This window comes from Nothobranchius furzeri, chromosome 5 (genome assembly GCF_043380555.1).
Source record: "Nothobranchius furzeri strain GRZ-AD chromosome 5, NfurGRZ-RIMD1, whole genome shotgun sequence".
In the NCBI taxonomy this organism is placed as follows: domain Eukaryota; kingdom Metazoa; phylum Chordata; class Actinopteri; order Cyprinodontiformes; family Nothobranchiidae; genus Nothobranchius; species Nothobranchius furzeri.
The window spans coordinates 65,037,324-65,061,751 of NC_091745.1; the positions used below are offsets into that span (position 1 = coordinate 65,037,324).

The window sequence follows — 24,428 nt, forward strand, 5'->3', positions numbered from 1 at the left end:
TAACCAGGACTCATCTAGTGGGTTATCTTGCAACCATCTTGGTATATATTGCAGCCTGTTGGCTAAGAAATAATAATAAAAGTTGGGTAAATCCAGTCCTCCTCTGTCTTTGGTCTTCTGAAGCGTTTTTAAGCTAATTCGTGGAGGTTTATCCTGCCAAAGGAATTTGGTAATTGAGGAGCCCAGAGATTTAAACCAGTCAGCTGGTGGCTTGTTTGGGATCATTGAAAATAAGTAATTTATTCTGGGTAAGACCATCATTTTAATTGTAGCAACTCTCCCCACGAGTGATATTGGTAAGGATTTCCATCTTGCAAGATCATCTTCCACTTTCTTTAAAAGTGGGACGTAGTTTGGTTTGGTTAGATCTGCTAACTTGGGAGAGACATTAATTCCCAGGTATGTGATATTCCCTGACTCCAATTGTGTATTAAGTAAATTGACAAAAGAGAAATTATTTGGTGGAACTGTGGATTTTAACCAGTTTATAGAGCAATCTGAAACTTTTGAAAAAGAGTTTATCAGTTCTATTGAATGAGAGAGAGACGATTGAGAATTCCGGAGAAAGAGTAAAACATCATCTGCATTAAGACTTATCTTATGTTCTATTTTCTTACACTTTATCCCTTTAATATCTGTTGTTTGCCTAATTGCTGCCGCCAATGGTTCGATAAAGATAGCAAACAGTGAGGGGGAGAGTGGGCATCCCTGCCTGGTCCCCCTCTGAAGACAGAATCTAGCTGATATTTGGTCGTCTGTCCTGACACGTGCAGTTGGTGAACTGTATAATGTTTGTAGCCAGTTTATGAAGAAGTTCCCAAAACCAAATTTATGTAAAGTTGCAAATAAGAACTTCCAGTTAACTCTATCAAAAGCCTTTTCTGTCTTTTCTAGAGATAATATACTAGTTTCTATGTTTCTACTGTAAGAGAAATCTATCAAATTAAGTAATCTACGTCAATTTGTGGATGACTGTCTACCCTTAATGAAACCGGTTTGTTCAGGGTGTATTATGAAGGGGGTTACCTTCTCTAATCTTTTTGCCAGGGCTTTACAAATTATTTTGAGATCAACATTAATAAGGGAAATTGGGCGATAGCTGGTAGGAAATGCAGGATCTTTGCCTGGTTTTAACAAGAGACTAATATTGGCTGAGTTCATGTTTGGCTGTAATCTGCTGCTCTCTTGGATTTCCCTCACCATTCTGAAAAATATTGGAGCCAGAATGATCCAGAATTCTTTGTAGAACTCTGCTGGAAACCCGTCTGGACCTGGAGCTTTCCTATTCGTCATGGATTTAAGGGCTTCCTGGAGCTCCGCTGATGTTAGTGGCGAATCCAGGACTGTAACTTGGCTGTCTGATAATTTAGGAAGTGTTATCCTGTCAAGGAACTCATTGATCTCGATATCTGATGGGTTTATCTGTGGTGAGTACAAAGTTTGGTAAAAGTCTCTGAAAGTGTTATTTATGCTTTCAGGGTCATAAACTATATTCCCGGTTGAGTCTTTAACAGCAGATATGGTAGTTTTTTCTTTATTAATTTTTAACTGGCAAGGCAAAAATTTACCCGATTTATTACTATGTTCAAAGTTTTCTATTCGTAGTCTTTGTGCTAAAAATTGTGTCTTTTTGTCAACAATTCCAAGAAGTTCTAATTTAGCTTTATCTAATTTGCTCAGTAACTCTTCTTCTGTGGGTGCCTCTAAAGACTTAATGATTTCTTCTAACTCCTGAATACGTGTGTTTTCCGTTTTTTCCTATGTGATGAGAAAGAGATTATTTTACCTCTCATCACTGCCTTTCCTGCCTCCCAGAGAACAGATCCTGATGTTCCAGGCAGGTCATTATGTTCTAAATATAAAGCCCACTCCTTTTAAAAAAAAATCTATAAAACCTTCGTCTTTGAGCAGTGATATATTAAACCTCCAGTTTTTGCTTGGTGGGATTGTCTTCTTATTTACCAGAGTTAATGAGACCGGAGCATGGTCGCTGACAACAATAGGATGTATCTCAGTGTCTGAAATGTCAGCCAACAATGAGCTGCTGACTAGAAAATAATCCAAACGTGAATGAGAGTGATGGACGTGTGAGAAAAAAGTATACTCTCTACGGTTAGGATGAAGAGATCGCCATGCATCACAAAGCCCATAATCACTCATGTACTGTTTAACTATGTTAGTGGATTGCCAATTGCGCTGAATCCCAGCTGTACTGAGCCTGTCTGGTAAAGAGTTCATCCAAAAATTCAGGTAGATGGGAGCCGTACCATCTCAGACTTTGTATGCTAGTGTTAGCAATTTGAATTTGATGCGTGCTGCTAGCGGTAGCCAGTGGAGCTAAATGAACAGAGGGGTGACGTGTGCTCTTTTTGGCTGATCGAAGACCAGATGCGCCGCTGCGTTCTGGAGCATTTGAAGAGGTCTCACAGTACAGCCTGGAAGACCAGTTAGAAGGGCATTGCAGTAATCGAGGCGGGAGATGACAGTAGAGTGCACCAGGAGCTGGGTGGCATGTTGTGTTAGGTATGGTCTGATCTTTCGTATGTTATACAGCGCATCTAAATTGGCAGCTTACATTAATTCAGCCCAAATGAATGAGTGAATGTCCTGGCTGGACTACGACGTAGTTTGCTTCATGCACACTGTGTTCAGGGGACAAACCAATAGTGTTGTAGATGTTTAAATAATAATTATCCAACCATAATGAAACTGACAGTCGAGATGAGGCAATCTAAACGCACAGGGTTTTTTGCATTTTTGTTGTTTTTTTAACCATAAGCCAAAAAAAAAAAAAAACCAGGAGTAACAAGGCTATTAGTAAAATGTTGGAAGAAGAAGTAAATATTCTGCTAATGATGAATGCTCCAGTGAACTATAGATGGCCCAAATTTCTACTTAAGTAAGCTAACAAAGTATTTGTACTTAGTTACTTGACTTCAACCCACTCCATCGGTGGTACCCTAAGGCAGATGTAATCCCTCCATCGTGTCCTGGGACCTCCAGTTCCCCGGACATCCCTGAAACACCTCACCTGGGAGGCATCCAGGAGGCATTCTGACCAATACCAAAATAACCTCAGGTCTCTTAAGGCCGAGCTGATATGGTTTTTTCAGTCATTTCTCAACAGTTCATCAGTCTGGAATCCTGTTTTCCCTTTACATTCATACATGTCAAACGATTAAATGTTTTAACGATAATTAGTGAAAACAGTGGAGACCTAAAAACAGTCACCTTCTAAAATGATCTGTCAGGACACTGGTTCAAACTAAATTCAGCATTTCCTTGCAGGATTTCTTTCAGAATTGATAATATTGAAGAAAATAAATGTAAAACATTGTGACTAGAAAAGAGAGTTTTAGAAAAACTTCTGCATAAACAAATTATTTTCAGACACACAAGTGAATGTGTCACTGTTTTATTCAAAATCTGGCTGTGGCTTATAAATCCGCCCTTTCTTTCTGTAGCATCTAAACAACGAGGAAATATTGAGCGGAAAAACGTCCTGTTGCCTTTTAAAACCTAATCCCAACTGCCTGGTGCTTTAATCTGGTGAAGTGGGGGATTTCTGTGTCCGGCAGATTGAGCATGAGCATGTTATTGAGCAGGATGAGAGGTCAGAGAGTGATTAATGGTTCAGAGGGGTGAGGGGTTTAGAAATTTGGTGCCAAACGTGCAGGAAAAGAGGGAGTGGAGCATTCTGGGAACAATGGACATCTCCTGCTCACAGTTTTTGTTTATTTTGTTTAAAGATTCTCATTTTCTTTAGTAACTGATCACAAACAACTGGTGTTTAGAAAGAGACTGAACAGTTTCGTCAAAAACGGTCAAACTCTGCTGTCACAAAACGCTAATCAGATTTGATATTTTCCTTTCTGTTTTTTTAAATGCTTTTTATATGTTACACAATATATAATATTTTTGGTTATTTACAGATTTTCCAATTTCCTAAAGGCTTTTTGCTTTGTTCTTGATTATCGAAGATTAGTTTAGAAAAAAAAAGTTTAAAAAATGTCAGTAAATTAAGTTTTCTAATGAAAATTCAAATAATTGTACAGACATTGAATAAATACAGTTGATTAATAATAAATGATTAGTTCAAATCCCTGGCAGCTTCTGGTGATAATTCAGAGTCTTAAACCTGAAAATTTGCTGCAACCTTAACCGATTTATAACCCATAAAACAAAAGAAAACTACAGTTTGATGACGAAGCAACAACAATGAACAAATTTGCATTTTGCTGATGCTTGCTGGGAATTTCTGACAACAACTAGAAGAAGGGGTTGAGGATTTTCTATGAGGACATTTTGACACATGGACAAACACTGACCTTTCATGGACAAGATGGTCTGTTCTCACACTGACAGAATCCTGCTGATGTTGTAAAACATGAATTTCTCACTTGAAATGTTTTTCCTCTTTTCTTAACAAGCAGAAAGAAACTGTCAAAGAACAGTAACACGAGTGGCATTTGCTGCATTTATGTTCATGTTTTCTATTCGTGGATTAATAAACAGCCTCGTTCGCAATCGTTTACTTAACTGAGAAAAACACAAGATAAAGCAGAATTCAAGCCGTTTATGAACATCAAGCCACAAAAGTGGGTTTTTTAGGCTTTTTTTTCTATTTAAAGAGTAAGAATGCACTTATTGTGAGCAAATAAAAACTAAATATTGCCAAATGAATAAATATCATTTGTAAAGATGTAAAACCCTGATATGTTTAAAGACAACAGGAACTGACGGATAAAGACCGAAGCAGAGGAAACGCTTGAGCTATAACCTGAAGCTCATCAGTTGTGGCACATTCAGTGCAGATGTTTGAGTTAATTATAAATCATTTTGGAGGATGTTAAATAATTTACATTGTGTGCATGAACATAAGCTTAAATCTGATCAGTTAAGTTGCCTCCAAAGCTTCTGGAGGTGTTTGTGGAGTGAAGAGAGACTCTACAAGTTATTAAAAATGATTTCATAAGTTATATGGAGCAAGGATTGGGACAATATTACATATAACTTGAAGCATGTTTTGTAACTTAAATTTTTATTTCGTAGTCTTTAATTCACTTTTTATAACCTGCGCAGTGGCGCAGTGGTTAGATCTGTTACCTTGCAGCAAGAAGGTCCTGGGTTCGCTTCCCGGCCTGGGATCTTTCTGCATGGAGTTTGCATGTTCTCCCTGTGCATGCGTGGGTTCTCTCCGGGTACTCTGGCTTCCTCCCACAGTCCAAAAACATGACTGTTAGGTTGACTGGTCTGTCTAAATTGTCCCTAGGTGTGAGTGTGTGTGCATGATTGTTTGTCCTGTGTGTCTCTGTGTTGCCCTGCGATGGACTGGCTCTCTGTCCAGGGTGTACCCTGCCTGGTTGCCCGTTGACAGCTGGAAATAGGCACCAGCCCCCCACGACCCTGCATGGACAAGCGGGTTCAGAAAATGGATGGATGGATGGTAACTTTTGCTTTGTAACACATGACTTTTGCGTTGTAGCATGTAATTCTCATTTTATAACATGTAACTTTCGGTAAGTAACATGAAACTTTTATTTTGTAATTTGCAGAAAAAAAATCAATGTACAAGTTTCAAATCACAAATCTTGTACCAAAAGTTACATGTTACAAAACAAAAGTTACGTGTTACAAAACAAGAATGACATGTTTCAAAATGAATGTTATGTGTTACAAAATGAAAGTTGCACTTACAAAACATGTTACAGGTTAAAAAACTTGGTACCAGTTACAGTTACAGTTGGAATATTGTCCCATTCCTAGCTCCATAAAGGTAAAGAGTCTGTCTTAATAAAATGATGCCACAGATGGATAAAATCGGTTAGGTTACTACTTTTTCTAATGTTCATAGCATTTGAAGATGAATTCAAAAAATATTTAAAGAAACTAATTCAGAATTGTAAAATAAAATATCATATTTAAAGTTCGGCAAAACTGAATTTTCAATTATCATTGAGAAAAGAGTACGGAAAAACAGGGCAGTCACAAATTGTTTAACTTGTCCCGTCTAAGAATTGGAGATGTCTGTAATTGTCAGCACGAGTACACTTTGTCTCTGCGAGAGACAGAATGTAAAAAAAAAAAAAAAAAAAGTCCAGGGAATCTCATTGTATGATTTTTGAATGATTTATTCGTATATTGGTGCAGAAAATAAATATTTGCTCAAAAACAAAAGTTCATCTCAATACTTTGTAATGCCAACCTTGGTTGGCAATGACAGAGGTCAAATGTCTCCTTTAGGTCTTCACCAGGTTTTCAGCTGGTATTTTGACCCATTCTTCCAAGCAGATTTTCTCTAAGTTTTGGGGCTGTTGCTGGGCAACACAGACTTTCAACTCCCTCCACAGATTCTCTATTCCAGGGGTATTCAATTCCAGGCCTGCAGGGCTGGTATCCAGCACATTTTAGTTTTAACTCCGTTTCAGCACACCTGATTTCAATCAGCAGGTGATTAACAGGCTTCTGCAGAGCCTGATGAGCTGCTGCACAGGTGATTCAACCACTGAATCAAGTGTGTTGGAGCAGAGAAACCACTAAAACATGCAAGATACCAGCCCTCCAGGCCTGGAATTGAATAGCCCTGCTCTATTGGATTGAGGTCTGGAGACTGGCTAGGCCACTCCAGAACCTTAAAATGCTTTTTACGTGTTGACTCCTTCATTTCTCAGGTGGTGTGTTTGGGGTCGTTTTCATGCTGGAATATCCAGCCACGTTTTTTCTTCAATGCTCTCATTGATGTAATCATATGATACATGGCCCCATTCATCCATTCCTTGATCAGTCCTACCCCTTTTGCAGAAAAGCAGCCCCAATGCATTTTGTTTCCTGCCCCCTACCCCTGTTTCAGAGTGGGTATGGTGTTCTTAGGATGCAACTCAACCTTATTCCCCCTCCAAACGTGGCGAATGCCAAAGAGTTCTATTTTTGGTCTCATCTCACCACACGACATTCTCCCAGTCCACTTCTGGATTATCCAGATGGTCTTTGGCAAACTGTAGCCTGGACATGTGCTGGCTCAAGCAGGGGGACCAGCTTTTAACCCATTACGATGTAGTGTGTCAGTAATATTAACCTTTGTTACCGTGTTCCCAGCTCTCTCCAAGTCATTGACCTGTTCCCCTATTCCCGAGATCATTTGTACGAGGTGAGATCTCGCATGGAGCCCCAGATCGAGGGAGATTGTTAGTGATCTTATACTTTTTCCATTTTCTAATAATCCCTCTAAATGTCGATCTCTGGCTGCTTGTCTATTGTAGACTGGCTCATCCCAGTCTTGTGTACAATCTTGTCTTTGGTGTCCTTATACAGCTCTCTGGTCTTGGCTATGGTGGATACTGAAATGTGACTGAAGGTGTGGACAGGTGTCTTTTATACATATAGCAAATTTAATCAGGTGACATTTACACAGATAACAAGAGGAGGATAGCAGAGCTTCTTATGAGGAAGAAGTATACCAGGTCTGTGATTGTCAAATCTTCCTTGTTTGTGCTTGTGTGGACAAAATCTTGATTATACAGCGTTCGTATTTTAAATTAAAATAAAAACAAACAAACAAACAAACAAACAAAAAAAACATAAAAAGTTGAAAAAATAAAATAAAATAGAAGATAAAAAGGAATAAAAGAAACACGGGGTAAGTGGCTAATTAAGGTCAGTGCACGTGTCGCTCCACGTCTCAGTGTGTCATTGCGCAATTCCTGAAATGTTTTATGTAGAACATGTCAGAGGAGAAAACTTGTGTTGAAAGTTCCTAGAGGAAGCACCAACGCGGTGATCCTCCAGAGAGGTGCTAATGAGATTCATCAAAAAGACTGGAGAGGCAGCCGGTAAGACGCTGATTTGTAACGCATGTGTGTGTGATGCCGATCAGCTGATGGATGATTGTTTAGCGCAGCTCGGAGCTGGCACTGTAGACTCTGATGCGCGTCATAAATGTTTGTGTTGGGTGTTTAGTAATCAACTTGGTGTTGATTGTTAAATAAGTTATTTCAAATCTGCTAATTATTTAAGGTTTTGATATAAAGTTGAATCATAAAAAGTTGCAATGAGGAGTTTGAGTGAGTTTGGGTTCCAATGAATTTATCATGAATTTATTTTATCAATGTTAGCTTAAATTAATCATGTTGTAATCATGCATTTATCTATTTTATAAATGTTAGCTTATATAGATATAATGAAATTGTACACAATTACACTGTTTCTTAGTACACACACTGTTTTTGTTTAGGTTTTTCACCTGCTCGCAGGCTTTGCCTCGCTTCATGCTTCGCCACCTCCTATTTCCATCTCAAATAATATGAAATTAGAATGAAATAAAGGAAAACGAAAAGTGAAGTTATGAAGTCCTGAGTGGAACCTTGCACACATTTGTCCAGCTAGATGATCCCTTTCAAGTGGGGATTGTGTACCACACAAATAACTTGACAGTGCTAAATTGTATTTTTGCATCATTGTAAAATATATCCTTTAAAACCCATACTGTGTGATTTCCTGGATTTTTTACATGCTGTCTCACAGTTGAAGTGTATCCATCCACCCATCCATTTTCTTCCGCTTATCAGGAGTCAGGTCGTGGGGTCAGTAGCCTAAGCCAAGAGGCCCAGACAGAGTGTCCTGGGTCTGCCTTTAGGTCTCCTCCCAGTTGGACATGCCTGGAAATCCTCACCAGGGAGGCCTCCAGTAGGCATTGTAATCAAATGCCCGAGCCACCTCAACTGGCTCTTCTCGATGTGGGGGAGCAGCAGGTCTACTCCAAGCCCCTCCCGGATGACCGAGCTTCTCACCCTATCTCTGGGAGCCCAGATATCCTGCGAAGAAAACTCATTTTGACTGCGTGTATCTGCCTTCTTGCCCGTTCGGTCTCTACCCAGAGCTCATGACCATAAGTGAGGGTTGGAACTAGGGCTGTCACAAACAGCTATTTAAATAGTCGACTAATCGCCAGTTTTGTTGATGATTAGTCTAATTATCGTGTCATGCATAAAAGTATAGCTTATTGCACCAGGGTACTCAAATATGCCCATCACTAGCTTCTAGTTTGAAGTGTGATCAGTTAAGTCAGTGCCATCTAATAATAAGTCAAGATGATAGCTTATCAAACAACTTTTGTAACCTGTTAATACAAATGCTACACAGTCAGATGGAGGTAGGCACCTAAAACCAAAAATAAATAGCACACAAAAATGACTTGTGCTAACAAACATATCCAGCTAAAATAGTCATTTTTCCTACACAAGGCTCTTGTTCACAGTCAGGAAAGTTAGCATTGCGACTTTCTGGAGAAATGCTTGCTCTCTTTTGAGAGCAGATGTTCCCAGCTGCAGAGAAGATCTATTTGGATGGGGTGGAAGTGGCTGGGATGCACAGAAAAGATTTAGCCAGCTGAGCTTAGTGCGGCTAAATCTTTTCTGTGCAAGTGTGGGGAAACAACCCTCATTTTCACTCCATCATCTTCACTTGCATGTTCATCCAAAGATGCAAATGAACAACAACTATCCATTCCACCTATCCTCCAACATCTTAAGCAGAGAACCCCAGACCTCCTTATCCCCATCTGCCTCCTCCACCGCATCCATATGACTCCTAGTCCTGAGGCTGTTCTGAGCTCTCCTCCTGGAGGGGTTTTTCTGAAATACCTACCACAGAAGGCATCCAGGAGATTCCAAAATCTCCTCAGTTGACTCAGTTTGTTGTGAAGAGCTAGTCACTCTTCTCTGAGTTCTTCTCTCCAACCCCAAAGACGTGGGTATCCTTTTCTGGTCCTCAATATATTTTTTTATCATTTTCTACATTCTAGTTTTTATATTTTTACATTTTTTGTTTTTGTGAAGAGCCTCGTGATTTTTATCTTGAGAGGCGCTATAGAAAAGATTTCTTCTTCTTCTACTACTACTACTACTACTACTACTACTACTTCTACTTCTACTACTTTTTCTTTTTTTTTCTTTTCAAGGGGAACCATCTGGCATGTTTTGGGTTTTTCTTTTTAGCAGGTAATCAAGCTCTGCTGAAGCCTGTTAATCAATTGATGGTTAATATCAGGTGTGCTAAGCAGAGAAACCTCTGAAATATGTAGGCTGGTGATCATGGACAAAACCATACGTCTGTGGGAAGATGTTAATACAAGTGTTTGAGTTAGTTATTCTCCAGATGTGCTGGAATAAGTGGAGCAAAATTATTAGAGCAGGAATTGCATGTTCTGCAACTTACAGTAACAAATATTGTGTACCTGCAATGAAGGAGTAAAACAGTAGTTTTGTGTTTGGGAGTGACAGTAAAAAAAAGGCCCAAGTTATTATTTTCATACACAAGTATGTGGATGTGTTTTGCACCATTTTTTGTATCAAGTGGGGCAAAACTGCAACTGTAAGATACTTTCTGATATGTGACTCAACAAATACAGTTTGCGTACCAAAGATTTTGAATAGGTGTAGCTATTGTTTTGTACCTGTGGAAAAATAGGATTTTTCTGAATTTTCCTCTGTGACTTCACTCAAAAACACAAATGGTATTGCCCCAAATATACCTTCATAGACCAGGGTTGGACACCACTGTCTAGAGCAGTGGTTCCCAAACTTATTTAGCCGCGCACCCCCTTCTATGTCCCAACCATATCGACGCAGCCCCCCCCCCCCCAGCCCCCACATCAGGGCATGGCTATATATATATATATATATATATATATATATATATATATATATATATATATATATGTATATATATCCGATGTCAAGCTAAACAGACAGGGTTAAAAAAATATGATCGACCTTTTTCCCCATCACTTTCATTTTTTAAATAGTAATTAATAAACATTCGATACCATTACAATTTCCTTTGCTTTAATTTTAAATAAATGTTTAGAGTGCCCAGGTAGCACATAAACAATGCAATTTAACGGTTTTCTTAAAGTAGGAACGTTTAACCTGTGCGGCCAGAGCGCTCTCCTTCCTTCTGCTCTGCGTAAACCTGAGCTGGCCACCTACTTGTGCGTAATCAAATGTCTTTATGGGAAAAGATGGAAACGCCATGAGGTTCACTTTTGCCTCAGACAGACTTATTGCTGTTTTATGGTGTGGCTGAATCTGCGATCCACTGCCACGCGGACAGGAATGCGGCAGTAACAGGACTTGTGGTCAGGTTCATGAGGAGTCACTGCTGGAGCGGACCCGACTTTAATACGTCATCCCAAAATAGAAGCTAATATCTTAATTTGACCTGAAATGTTGTTATAAAACCTCTTAAAAGTTTTTATCACGGAGGAGGCAGCGCTCATTTCTGTCTGCAGTCTGACGGCGCGCTGGAGTTTACGCAGCGTCCGCGCTTATTGAATCTGTGTGTGTGCGCGTGCGCAGCACAGCCGCTCAAGTGACCGCGTCTCGTTACTGGCGCTATTTAAACCAATGTTGTAAAATTACTTCTGCCCAGCCCAGATGTGCTCACTTGTGCACCCGTGAGCCGTGGTTCCGCTGGAACGCGTCTGACCTCTGACAGACGCACTCTGAACTTCAGATCGTCAGCGCGCCGTTAATAGCCTGAATGGGAATAATTTGTTGATTTATTTAGTTACATCCACAATGTTCTGTGTGTGAGGTTTACAATGTCAGAACACCTGCATGAGACAGGGTGTTAATTACAATCTGCCAGAATGACTCACCACCTTCAGATTCCTCCAACACTGTTAAAAATGATCAAATATGGAACATATCGGCGTGCGCAGGCCAGAATGCTGAAGCTCAGCACATTGTTATTATGAAGCTAGGGCACATGTGGAGGACACGCACGCAAAAATATACCTGTTTTCAGTTACATTTATTGGGCCCACTTACTTTTTCTTTGGCCCACCCACAGATGAGTTTCTGGCTACGCTAATGGTGACATATGACAGACTTCTCTGAGCTCCGCAGCCATTACACTTTTCACCTCGCGCACCCCCTAGTGGCAGCTCACTTTGGGAATCCCTGGTCTATAGGTGTGTCCAGCAATTCTGGGTGAGGGTTGGGATGCAGATTAAGCAGTAAATCCAAAAAGGAAGTGCTGTTTGTTTCACCATGAGTTTTTACTAGTCCGAGTACATCTGCCTGCGTGTGTGCTTACAAACCACCACATATCCTCTCTCTTTCGTTGGAGGAGGTTGTTGCCGTAGAAACACAGACTCCATGGTTACAGAGTATGTGGCACCCAGTCTTTGTCTGCATCCACCTCCATAATCAAATGAAATGATCAAGCGGTTATTGTCTGTTTGGTTACATAACACCCGTAACAGTCAGGAGGTGTGAAGCTCTGATCCACCTGATGTATCTGTTATCTCAGTCCTATGCTAGCCAACAGACCCAATGAATACATAATCCTCATGTTAGATCCTCGGAAGTTCTGGGACAATAAAAGGTGCTCCACACAGGACATTTTACCATCCTTCAATTCTTCATTGTCCATTTCTGATGATCAGTGTTTGGGGACTGACATCAGTCTCAGATTTTTTAAGCACCTTTCTGCTTAACTTGTCGTTCGTCTCTGTGAATATTCTTACCTGACTGACAGGATAACCGCCTCTAAACAAACAAACTTGTAATCCCAACTGTAACTTTTTTGTGATACAACAACAATGTCCAATCTTACTCCTGGAGGGCCACCATCCTGCATGTTTAACGTGTTTTTTCTGCTCCAACGAGCCTGACTGGAATCTGATGAGTCTGATGTGTGGAAGCAGGGATGGAGGCCCTCAGGGACCACTGCTTTACCTCCAACATTTCTGTTAAAAAGTTTATATTTCTGCCAAAAATAAATGTAAAATATGAAACTTTTTTTTTTACATCAAAGTTGTTTTAGGACCAGAATATCCATCTATACTTGCAGAATGTGCACTAATAATTCATACATACCCTTAAAGGCACATCAGCTGTGTATAGCAGAGTGTACTGAGCTGACTGTGAGAAATGCCATTTTAGCACGGTGACACAGATATTCTCTGTTTTCAGATTAACAGCTGCTCATGTGTTTCACAGACATGCTGCTGTTTGCTTATGAGGGTTTAAATGTGAGCGAGCAGTCGCTGTGTGTTGTGATGACTGCTGATTCATGATGTTGACCAACCTTCTGGATTTTGTCTTTCATCAGTCATCGCTAATCTCCTGCTGCAGGTGTTTGTCTTCATACAAGATGTTTTACTTCATAACTAAACCATACAAAGCAATAAAACTGGTCCTCACCACCTCTAGATCCTCCACCAGGGGGCAGTAGATGTGTACAGGACTGGATATGGCAGGTTTCTGATGAAGATACTAATCCTGATGCTCAATCTGGAGGATTTGAGGACAGCGGTGGTTTGATGTGAGTTTGTAGATAAAATATGCAGCCAGAATAATAAAAAAAAAGAATAAATGTTAAATTTTACTCCAGAAATGTACTGGAAATGGTTTCAGTTTCACGTTTGTACATGTCAAAGAGATTTTAGGGATGTTTTTGTCAGATTTATGGTTCAAAATTGTGTCTAATTGAGTTGAATCTGATTATCTGTTGAGTTTAATGATACTTAAACAACTGATGGTCTTGTTTATGATTCCCTTTAATATGTGTCTATGTGTTAGGTGGGTTACACAGCAGGGATTAGATGGCTGTAATGCTTGGGTTGATGACCTCTGACCTCTGTTTAGTATTACTGGAGCATCTGGATGATCACAACATCACGTGACCCCAAACAGCACAACCATAAGAGACATTAATCCTAAAAATCTGAGGAATTAATCTGAAAATAACATTTCCAGACAGAAGAGATGTCTGATCAGGGTGTGTGCGGGCATGTGTGTCTTCGTAAAACTAAATGTGTGTGTGTGTGTGTGTGTGTACATACACACACACATCTAACAATGATGTCATGATTATGTAATTTGTACAATATTAGTTTTAAGTAGTTTTTTGTCAGTCTATCACTGAAGATCATCATAGATTTAACCCGACTTGAGAGTCTAGAATAAAACATGATGAAGATTTTAACACATTACTTATCGTTGTTCTTGCCAGTGATGCCATCAGCTCATCTCACAGAGAGAAACACTTAAAACACACACAGAGGTCACTTTTCTTCAAGCTTTTCCAGATTTTTCGGCATAACTTTGTGGAATTTTATGGATCCATGAATGATTTCTTAAAGCCGCAGTGTGTATTTTTTAATATGGAAGCGCATCAAACGTCCTCTTGACCCACTTTTCACAATTCAGTGAACGTGTTTTTATTACAGCAAACATTTTATCAGAGGAACCAAACAAATCTGGTATTACTGCTGCTTCCAGCTGCTGCACACACACTCCAGAACACACACACTCTCTCTCTCTCTCTCTCTCTCTCTCTCTCTCTCTCTCTCTCTCTCTCTCTCTCTCTCTCCCCCTCTCTCTCTCTTTGTCTGTCTGCCTGTCTCGCTCTCTCTCTCCATCTCCATATCCCTCTCTATCTCTCTCTCTCCCCCCCTCTGTTTCTCTCTCTCTCTCTCTCTCTCTCTGTCTCCCCCTCTCTCTCTCTCTTTGTCTGTCTGCCTGTCTCGCTCTCTCTCTCCATCTCCATATCCCTCTCTATCTCTTTCTCTCTCTCTCCCCCTCTGTTTCTCTCTCTCTCTCTGTTTCTCTCTCTCTCTGTCTCTCTCTCTCTCTCTCTCTCTCTCTCTCTCTCTCTCTCTCTCTCTCTCTGTCTCTCTGTCTCTCTCGCTCTCCCGTTGTCTGTCTCTCTCTTGCTGCCAGTCTCTCACTCCCTCTCTTTTGTTCAGCCCATCTTTCTTCATTCATGCTGTTTTTGGGTTGTGTGGAAGAATGCCCACGACCCCCCCCCCCCCCCCCACTCCCCATCATTACCCCCAGGGCTCTATAGACATTCATCACCATGTGAGCAGACCCCCCACCCTGGTGACCCCCCTCCCTCCATCTTCTCCTCCCCTTTGTTGGCCTACCTCTGTCACCATCAACGCTGATGGTGCTTCTGATGTCATAAAACGAGTTTAGTGTGAACTCCTGTTGGAATACATGACCAGAAACCTCTGCGAAGGGGGAGGAAGCTGATCAGAGCTGGACAAGTTTGAAGAGCAGGGATGTGTCCCTTTGTGGATGAGAACTTTCTAGGATTAGACGGAAAGTTTAATAACGATCTGGACAGATAATGGACGAACAGTTATCCAAAGGGGAATGTGCACTAAAAGTTTCTGTGAGAGAGAGAATAGTCCGAAGGTGGATGGAAATTTAGGAGAAAAAAGTTAGGGGAAACCTTCAAAAATGAGGTTTAGGCTGAAATAAGATCCAGGGAAGGAAAAGTGAACGGGATGAAGGAAAACGAATTATTACTTAAAATTCATTCTTAAAATAACTGAAAAAAGCCCGAGGGGAATAAATCGGGGAATTTGTAAAACTAAGGAGGACCAGAACGAAGTGGTTTAAAAAAGAAGTAAAAGTGGAAGAGAAAATGAGGAATGGAAACATGGGCAAGAGGTGTGAGAGTAGTTTATGAGAAGATGGAGAGAGGAAGAGGAAGTGTCTTGGGAGAATTGGGGAGGGAAGAAAAGGGGGAGGTGGGATGGGGAGGGGGCATCAACATTTTTGTCATCAGATGAGAAGGCTGCCGAGCGCGCTCCACACGGCCGTGCGTGACTCCCTCTCAGCCACAAAGTGCCCAAAAGCACCGATCCAGACCGAACCGAGCCCCCGCCACCTCCACCCGATCCTCTCTTCGCCGTTCTGGGGGCCATGGATCCCTAAAACCCGCCTCAGCGATCCGAACTGTTGCAGAGCGCGGAGACGCAGACACCGAGCGGCTATGGAGGAGAAGCGCGCAGAGCCTGGAGTCTAGACTGCACGCGCACCAACAGATCACCATCCCGGAATACTTCTACACGATCTGCGAACTCTGCCACCAGCACCAAGGTTTGATCCCTCCCGTCGGACTGTCAGACCACCGCTGCACCATAAGGATGCGAGAGAAGAAGAAGGCGAGCGAACGCTCGGGATGCTGGAGACAAACGCTGCTGTCGTGCGTCCTGGCTCTGCACCTGATCCCTCTGTCCGTGCACGGTAAGAAACTAGACCGAAATCACGCCAAAGCTTCCCGGTAATTGCTTTTATTTGGGTCTGCTGCTGCAGAACATCCTCTCGGAGCACCATAGCATGCTCCCAGAGCGCAGCAGAAAGGAGGTCAGTGAGGCTCTGATTATAGGTTAGGAAGCTTCATCAGATATTAATGAGCACTGGCTGCTAAAATCTGCTAAATTACTCATAATCTAACATTTTATAGTCGGTGAAAAGAACAGCATGAACTTCAAACATTTATATTGGTGCAAATACCAGTTTTATAAATCCTAAGGACCTTTTTATTAGTGATCAAAAAGAGACAGATGGAAGATGACTGATGGGAAAACTATACCTGCAGAGCTTTATTTGATTTCACTGATAACAAAAAAAATGCATAAAGCTAAATTAGATGAGGGTAGAAGACACAAGTGGGTCTTTATGAATTCATCAGAGGAGGTAAAGGAGAATGATTATGTATAATACATCAGTTTTAAGAGAATAAAGGCTGATTTTGGTGGATAAAGATGTAAAAATGAATCCCAATATCCCAGTGGTTCTCAATGTGATGCTCAGAGAACACACGTAATGATGGGATGCATTACGATAACAGTATTTTATAAAGCAGCCACAGCAGAATCAGGTCACTGTATTAACCCTCAGAGCACCACACACCTTCATCTGCTGCAGGAGCATCATTGGACAACTTCAGATTTGTGACAGCGTCCAGTTGATGCAGTAAACTGGGTCCCAGAGGCACACGGAGGCACCACATCACAAAGGCAGGATTAGGGTGAGAGGGGAGGGGCTGATGAATAATTCATGGAGGGGTCTGAGGGACATTCTGATACAGAGGAGAAAAGCAGAAAAAAAACCTAAACACTGAAGGAAAGCCCCACGGCTCTTTGTCTGAGATTTATTGCACACGAGGGTGAAATCAGTCCGCTGTGATAATCAGATTTAATCTGTCTGATTTGTCTCTGTCCAGCATTCATATTTGATTTTTATGTTTTGTGTCTCATTTAGCACCAATTCGGTGTTTCAGGTTACATCATTGGAAAGGTTTGACTAAAACTAATCTAATTTTTGTTTACTTGTAAAGAAATCCCTCTAAAACAAGCTAGCAGAAGTAATTAGCTGCACTAATTTCTGCATTTCTGCACTGGTTTTATGTGTTTCTGTCAATCATGGCCTTTTATTACTGTCTTCTGTAACTAATCACCCCTTCATACAAAAGATGGCACCAAATGTAGCAATAAATCCTACAACTCACCATGCAACATAAAGAAATGTATGTTGGGCTGTTTAATTATTTATGTTAACAAGATGTTTGGGGAAAAAAATGTTATTTTACTGAAAAACCGGACTAGTCACCTTTACTATGAACAGCCAAACATATGGGTGTTGATATTTAATGTAGATTTCAGCTTCAGGTGCTTCCAGGTGTGTTTCAGTCAGGTGACTCCTGATTGGCAGGTCCTGGACAACCTCTACCAACGTTTACGAGTTACAGCAAATAATTCTTAATGCATGATTTCCTTACTTTTTGTGTTAAGTTTATTAAGAAGTTTTATTTTTCACATCAAAGCAACATTAAATCTCACCAACTTTATGCCAAATACCAAGAAATGACAACGATTTTGCTGCAAAGTGATAAAAAATGAACCTGAAGTGAATTTCATAATATAATATTATAAAATATATAATATAATATAATATTTGATTTCCTTACAGGAAGCTTTTCTCTCCCCCATGTCCTCCCGCTATAGAACTCAACAAGATTATTTATGGAACTGGAGGTTAGTTTTACAGTCTCTGATGGTTGAAGTCACCCTTAAAAATGAGCAGATGCTGTATTTACACCTGGATTGTTTGACACAACCCCAGAAGTGTGACCCAGACACCTTCCTGTAGGTTTGTATAGCATTCTGAGATGCAGGAGGGCCTTCCTATAGCTAGCTGAAAGTGCAGCAAGGACTCACCTGGACGATCACCTGACCTGACTGATATTTGGACAGATTTATAAACTCTGATGCATAAAAATACTGAGGAGCTCGTCGCAGCTCAGGGAGGGGCGTTAGAGTGTGCTGACAGCTAGCTCAGGATCAGAAAACCCCACCTTTTACTGGTATTTACCTCAGGTAGCGCCGCCCCTTGACAATCGGACCAATCAGCATTTGCACCTGATTTGTGGAGATGTGTTGTTCTTTGTCTGCAGTTTTCTGTGTGAAAAGAAACCAAAATGCAGGAAAACCCTGCAAATGAATAAAAGTATGAACCAAACTGCAGGTGCAAATTCATCATTGATGGTTGAACTTGTGTTTTGAGTGCTGGAAATGATAATATTTAACCCTGAGAGGCTGAAGGCTGAAGTGGGAGTGTCACTTTACAACATCTTTTATATTTACCTCAATATCTGACAAAAAATGGGCAGTTTCTGTAACTCTTGTGTGGAGATAAAAGCTAAAGGATGGACAGGCAGACAAGAAACATCCCTCCATTTCTCTCTCTCTCTCTCGATCAGGTCAGAATATTAAAATAATGAAATTCAACACAGTGATTTTATGTCAATTTGAGTCACTTTGTCAGTTTCAGCTCAGGTGCATTTATGATGAATTTATGATGAAACAAAAAGAGGTTGGCAGATCTGGTGCAGACTACAGCCTTGGGCTAACCCCCCCCCCCCCCCCCCCCACACACACACACACACACACATTGCCTTCTCTCAACCGGTGAACGATGCTCGGGCGAATAAATCCAGCTGCCCTGAAGCCGGCGGAGGATGACCAAAGTACCCTCGGCCATTTCCTCAATCAGTGCAGGCTCCCTTCTTTTGGAGTTTATAATCCTCCTCTCCTCTCTGTTTAATACTGAAGACATGCAGCCGTCTTCACCTCCTCCCCTCCCCCAACAACAGATAAGGTATGGGTGATGGATGGAGTAATGCCGTCCACAGCTCGGTTAAGCTCACAAACTCATGGATGTCCTCCCACCTCATCCTCTCTGTGTCTGTTCTCCTTTGGCCATCTGACACATCTATCTGTTGTCTGACAAGTATTTTTAAATGTGCAGCTGTGTAATCTGTAATCCTAATCCGCCCTCAGTGATACGACTAACCCACTCCTGCCTTTTTCTAGTAAAAGGCAAATAAAGTTTAATTTTTGGCAGGAGTTATACTCTCCCGGTGCAACTCTGGTTATTGGTGAAGAATAGCTTTGCACTCACTCACCCTCCTTCTCTTTGTCTCCATGGAAACCATGCACATCCCCTGATGGTGGCCAGTAGAACAGCGTGTCCATATCGCTGCCATAGCGTGGTATGAATTTCATTAAGCTCTAAATGTTGTTCAGGTTTTGGCACATGCCCACTTTTCTTGCCAAACTGGGTGACTACGGGGATATTGAACACGCGCGCGTGTGTGTGTGTGTGTGTGGTGTGTGTGTGTTTAAAACCAACAAGAGTGGGTGCTCTAATTCGAAGATGGTGTACTTATTCATACAGCTGTATTAATCTTTTTTGCATAATGATTTCATTATCAGCATTGGGTGTGTGAGTCAGGTGTGTGTTGGGTGTGTGAGTCAGGTGTATTGGGTTTGCATACATGACCCGTGGACACCAGAATGCCAGGTAAATGTTACATTGTTAGAGAGGGGTTCAACAGGAAGAATCATAGCACAGTAATGGGAATTGCCTGGTTTAATCAGAGTTAAAAATGGGAAGAGGGGGCTTTGATGGGCTGGATGAATCCCAACCCCCAAAACTACACCCTGAGAAATTACATTGATATTTTTACCAATATCGCGATATTGTTAGGGATGCACCGATGGATCGGCATTTGATTGTAATCGGCCGATAGCGCCCCTATTGGTTTTGATCGGAGTTTTCAAAATAGATCAAAGCAGACCGATCAGGTAGGGTTGTCACGGTAACCGGTGTAGCGGTAAACCCCGGTAAAAAAAAAGTTGACAATAATAATAACCATCTTGTTTTTCAAAAAACTATATCATCTCGGTGGGTTTACCGTGGCTGCGGTGTAGGCGCGGTGACCCTTACCAGCCACCGTATCATCTGCTGAAGTTGCCGGTGGCACATGCGCACGTTGTTGTTTACAACCAAAACTTTCTTGAAGCTAAAGCTGAAATAATGGCCAAAGGAGGAGACAGCAGTGCTCGAGAGGACATTTTTTATCCCTCAAAGAAGACAAAGTGGGAAGTACGGGCATATTTTGGATATTTGAAGAATGCAGAGGGACAGTTGATAGAAGACGGCTATCCTGTTTGCAGCACGTGCAGGAAAAGTGTCTGTGAAAGGCAGCAACGCTTCAAATCTCATGACACATCTGCGTGACCATCACCCACAACTCTACAGTCAATGCAAGGCAAGCTAACGTTAGCATTTTAGCTAAAATGCATGATCCGAGGATTTGGGTTGAGGGAGAATGCAACGAGTCGCTATATAAAGCAGCCGCAGCGCCGCTACCTGCATATAAACCATGTCGCGGACACCCCCATGTTGAAATGACGCTATGCATTACGGGGCTCCCAGGGGCAGATAAGAGTTGGTCTCTCTCCGAGAATAATTATGAATTTAACAATGATTACTGCCTGATGACATTTTCCCAAATCTGCAAAGCTCACTGGAAGGACACAAACCGAGGATGATATTTTCCTGATATAGGGTTTGTTACTCAAGTAAGGGTAAAAAAAAGTATCTGATTAGAAGGCTACTTGAGTACTGAGTATCATCTGATCTAATATTTTTAAAATGATGACATCAAACAGACAAAAAATAAGACGTTATGGGCAAATATTGGTATTTTACAGACTAAAGAGAAAAAATGTAAACAAATAAACAACATAATTACAAAATAACACATTTTAGGCAAAATTTAGACACAAACTGAGGACAATATTTCCTGACATATAGGGTTTATTTAATTGTGTGAAAATGTAGCACGTTTAAAAAAAATATACCGCGATAATACCAAAAACCTTGGTTATTTTGGTCACAATAACCAAAATAACCGTGACGAGGTTAAATTTTCACACCGTGACAACCAGAGGCGGAGCTGGTCTAAATGGCGCCCTGTGCGAGATCCCCCGTGACTCCCCCCCCCCCCCCCCCCACACACACACACACAAACACACACAAGAAAAAAAATTACACCTACAACTTTGTTTCAAATTGCGTGGATTGTATTATATATAACAACGTTTGCTAACCGAATACAACATCCAGCTCCTGGCCACCTTCTCTCCACTTGTCAAAGTTCTACTGAAATAGTGATGATGACAACATCTGCCATCGCCTTCATTCCTGGGAAATATGAAAGTAGTTGGCACCTTGGTAGGTCCTCTTCGAACTAGCTCTGTGCGTATGCTGTCGGTAATTGGTGATGGCCACTTGGCTGGGTCTGAAGAAAGAGGCTCATCATCACCTTCAATTGGACTCATTGGTTGATCGTTCAGGCTTCTCTATTGACAGAAAACAGAAGCGTAACTCAACACATTGCTATGTGGACCATTTCACATATTCTATTAAAATACAATATGTGACATTCAAATTTCTCTAATGTTTGCAGGACACACACACACACACACACACACACACACACACACACACACACACACACACACACACACACACACACACACACACACACACACACACACACTTGTGCAAAACTTACCTGACATATCTTGTTGGGGAGACGTGGCAGCTGGCTGTCCCTCATCAAGTTCACATATACTGGTAGGTCTCTCTATTGACAGAAAATGGAAGCATAACTCACCACATTGCTATATGGAACAATTCCCATATTCTGTGAAAATACTATTTAAATGTCTATAGCTAAATGTTTACTGGACGCACACACGTGTGCAAAACCCACCTAAAGTATCTTCCTGGGGAGATGTGGTGCCAGCAGACTGTCCCTCCTCGAGTTCAAATACTGGCCTACTGGTATGAGCAGTGGAGGTAGATGGCTGTTCCTCAGTGTCAGCTGATGTCATCCCAAACTATCTGTGTAGGACTCCTGATGCATAAAATAAACAATACAATCTTCATGTCACGTCTGTTGCTTAAGCATTTTAATTAACATGTTACAATGAGCATTTACAGTTTTCAGCAGTGGTGGAAAGAATTCTGAAAATCTGTACTCAAGTACAAGTACTGTTACATTGCTAAAATATTACTCATTTACAAGTAAAAGTACTGGTGTTAGAGAAATACTCAAGTAAAAGTACAAATTATTCATAAAAACCTCAGAGTATTATTTATTTTTAACGGCTGATGTCACCATCACTTCTCCAGACTGGGGCTGCCTGGAAATTGTGTGTTTTCCTTTACCAAAAGTTAAAATACCAACAATCAATGAATCATTAATAATTAATAAGACACAAAACAAGTGTTTTCCCCTAATTTTTTTTGTCATTTTAAGTTTTTATTTCCTTATTCAGCAAATGTCTCCGGCACACAAAGAACTAAATGACCAGAGGAGCCACAACTATTGATTAAATATCCATGAATCCATTTTAACTGGTTAAATTCTTCAACTCTCCCACGCTGCTTCAAGGTCACTGTGAGTTAACATAGCCGCGGTGTGCTGTGCAGCACACTTAACGCAACACGATGACATCATCGACTTGTACAGTGCTGAAAGGCGAGACAGTCTCAACTTTCAGCTAAAAAAAGACCGCTCTAGCTATTATAGTTTTTATGTTATGGCAGTTTACAGTATACACGGGATCTTACTAGCAGGGCATCTCCAGTGGCCCGCTGCCGCTCCGTTTTTCGTGGGGTAAATAATACGCAGCTCATTTCCCGAGTCCAAAAAGAAAGGCAAAATGCGCGAGACCTGCCGCACGCCATCAATGTATTTCAGCAAAATTCTCAAAGACTCATTTTAATTTGATAGCGTTTGGTTATCAGCCTTTCGGTTTTCCCAATCTTAGCTTTTCATAAAAGCTCATTTGACAAAGAAAAAGCTAGCGGTTGGAAGTAGTTCTAAATACATGCAACGTAAGAAGCTAGCAAAAGACATTTGAAGGGATCATCATAGCACCATGCAAAACGTACAGATTAGAGAGGTTAGTTAATCAATAAGTTGGGGGACAGGCGGGAAAAATACCAACTAAATAATAAAGAGATGCATACCTGCATCTTTTCCTCGTTTCTCCTCCTCGTCTTTTCTTTTTTTCCGAAATTGGGCACCAGATGGCTTGGACCGCTTCTTCTCCATTATGTTTGTGAGCGGTGATATGTGAAACGGTACCTGTATCCCTCCATCATCACTCTCCGAGATCCCTCCGCCCCCCACCTGAAGAAGGGCGCTATAGAGCGCACTACAGAGGCGCGGCGGACACAAGGGGGCGCAATAAAATCCCAATATAAACGCAAACAATGACTTTGTTGTGCTTTTATTACAGAAATATTATTATTATCATCACTCATCACTATTATTATTATGAAGAACATGTGATTTCTATGTTTTGTTGATGTATCGGTTGATGGAAGAAAAAAATTAAATAAATAAATAAATAAATAAAAAATAAAATAAATTAAATGCCGCCCCCTCCAGACTGCCGCCCTGTTCGGCCGCACATGTTGCACATATAAAGCTCCGCCACTGGTGACAACCTTAATACAGACCATTTTAGATTAGGTTACATTTCCTTTATTCCCAGATTATGTAGTTTGTAGCACTCATTATAATGTTGTAGAAAATTTCTGGCCAATCCACGTGATCAGTATCGATGATCAGCATTCTTTGATATCGGTATCGGTAATCGGCAGCAAAAAACCTGATCGGTGCATCCCTAGATATTGCCAGCTGTTTCCTGATCAGAAAAGCCCTTTGCTGCCAGCGTTTTTCAATGTTTTCACAGTTTTGTTAAGAGTCACAGAATGTTGCGCGTTAGGATGATGTCAACGCCAAAACAACCAAAACAAAGATTAGACTCACCTCTTACATCAGGAAGAATCTGCGCGTTTCGAGCGTTATCCATTCTTTCATAAACCGTAGTTGAATTGCGATCGGCAGAAGCTTTTCCGGTTCGTGCCTCACTTTTTTTTAACAGCAGTGGCCCAAAACCATCTCCTAACACATGGATTTTCTGCTTCCTGATCACATGACGTGTGACGTACGTGGATGAAAGATCGGTTTTAGAGCTGGGATGTTTGTTCTTACGGTGCGGGAGCTCGTTCCGACGCCCACACAGTGAAAATATGCAAATGACGACTTTAGTGCTCTGGGAATCATAGATGTTTTGCAAGAATTTTGCACGCTTTGCCATTGATTTTGTATCACATAGTCTGCCAAGCCGCATGTGAATATCTAGTCTGGCCACAACTCATAAACAAAGCTCAGTAGTGAGGCGGAATCTACGA

The 24,428-nt window shown here is 41.1% G+C and overlaps 1 protein-coding gene across 16 annotated transcripts in view; it reads left to right on the top strand.

Annotated features, from left to right (window-relative positions):
- Positions 1–15,072: 15,072 nt before the first annotated feature.
- cspg5a (chondroitin sulfate proteoglycan 5a) overlaps positions 15,073–24,428 on the top strand; it is a 59,510-nt gene continuing 50,154 nt past the window's right edge. For all 16 annotated transcript variants that reach the window (XR_008563314.2, XM_015949848.3, XM_015949850.3 and 13 more), the window contains exon 1: positions 15,073–16,046. Coding sequence is in view for 15 of the 16 variants with exons in the window: in XM_015949848.3 (XP_015805334.1) it covers positions 15,947–16,046 (100 nt within the window). In the remaining variant the exon portion in view is untranslated. The remainder of the gene's footprint in view (positions 16,047–24,428) is intronic.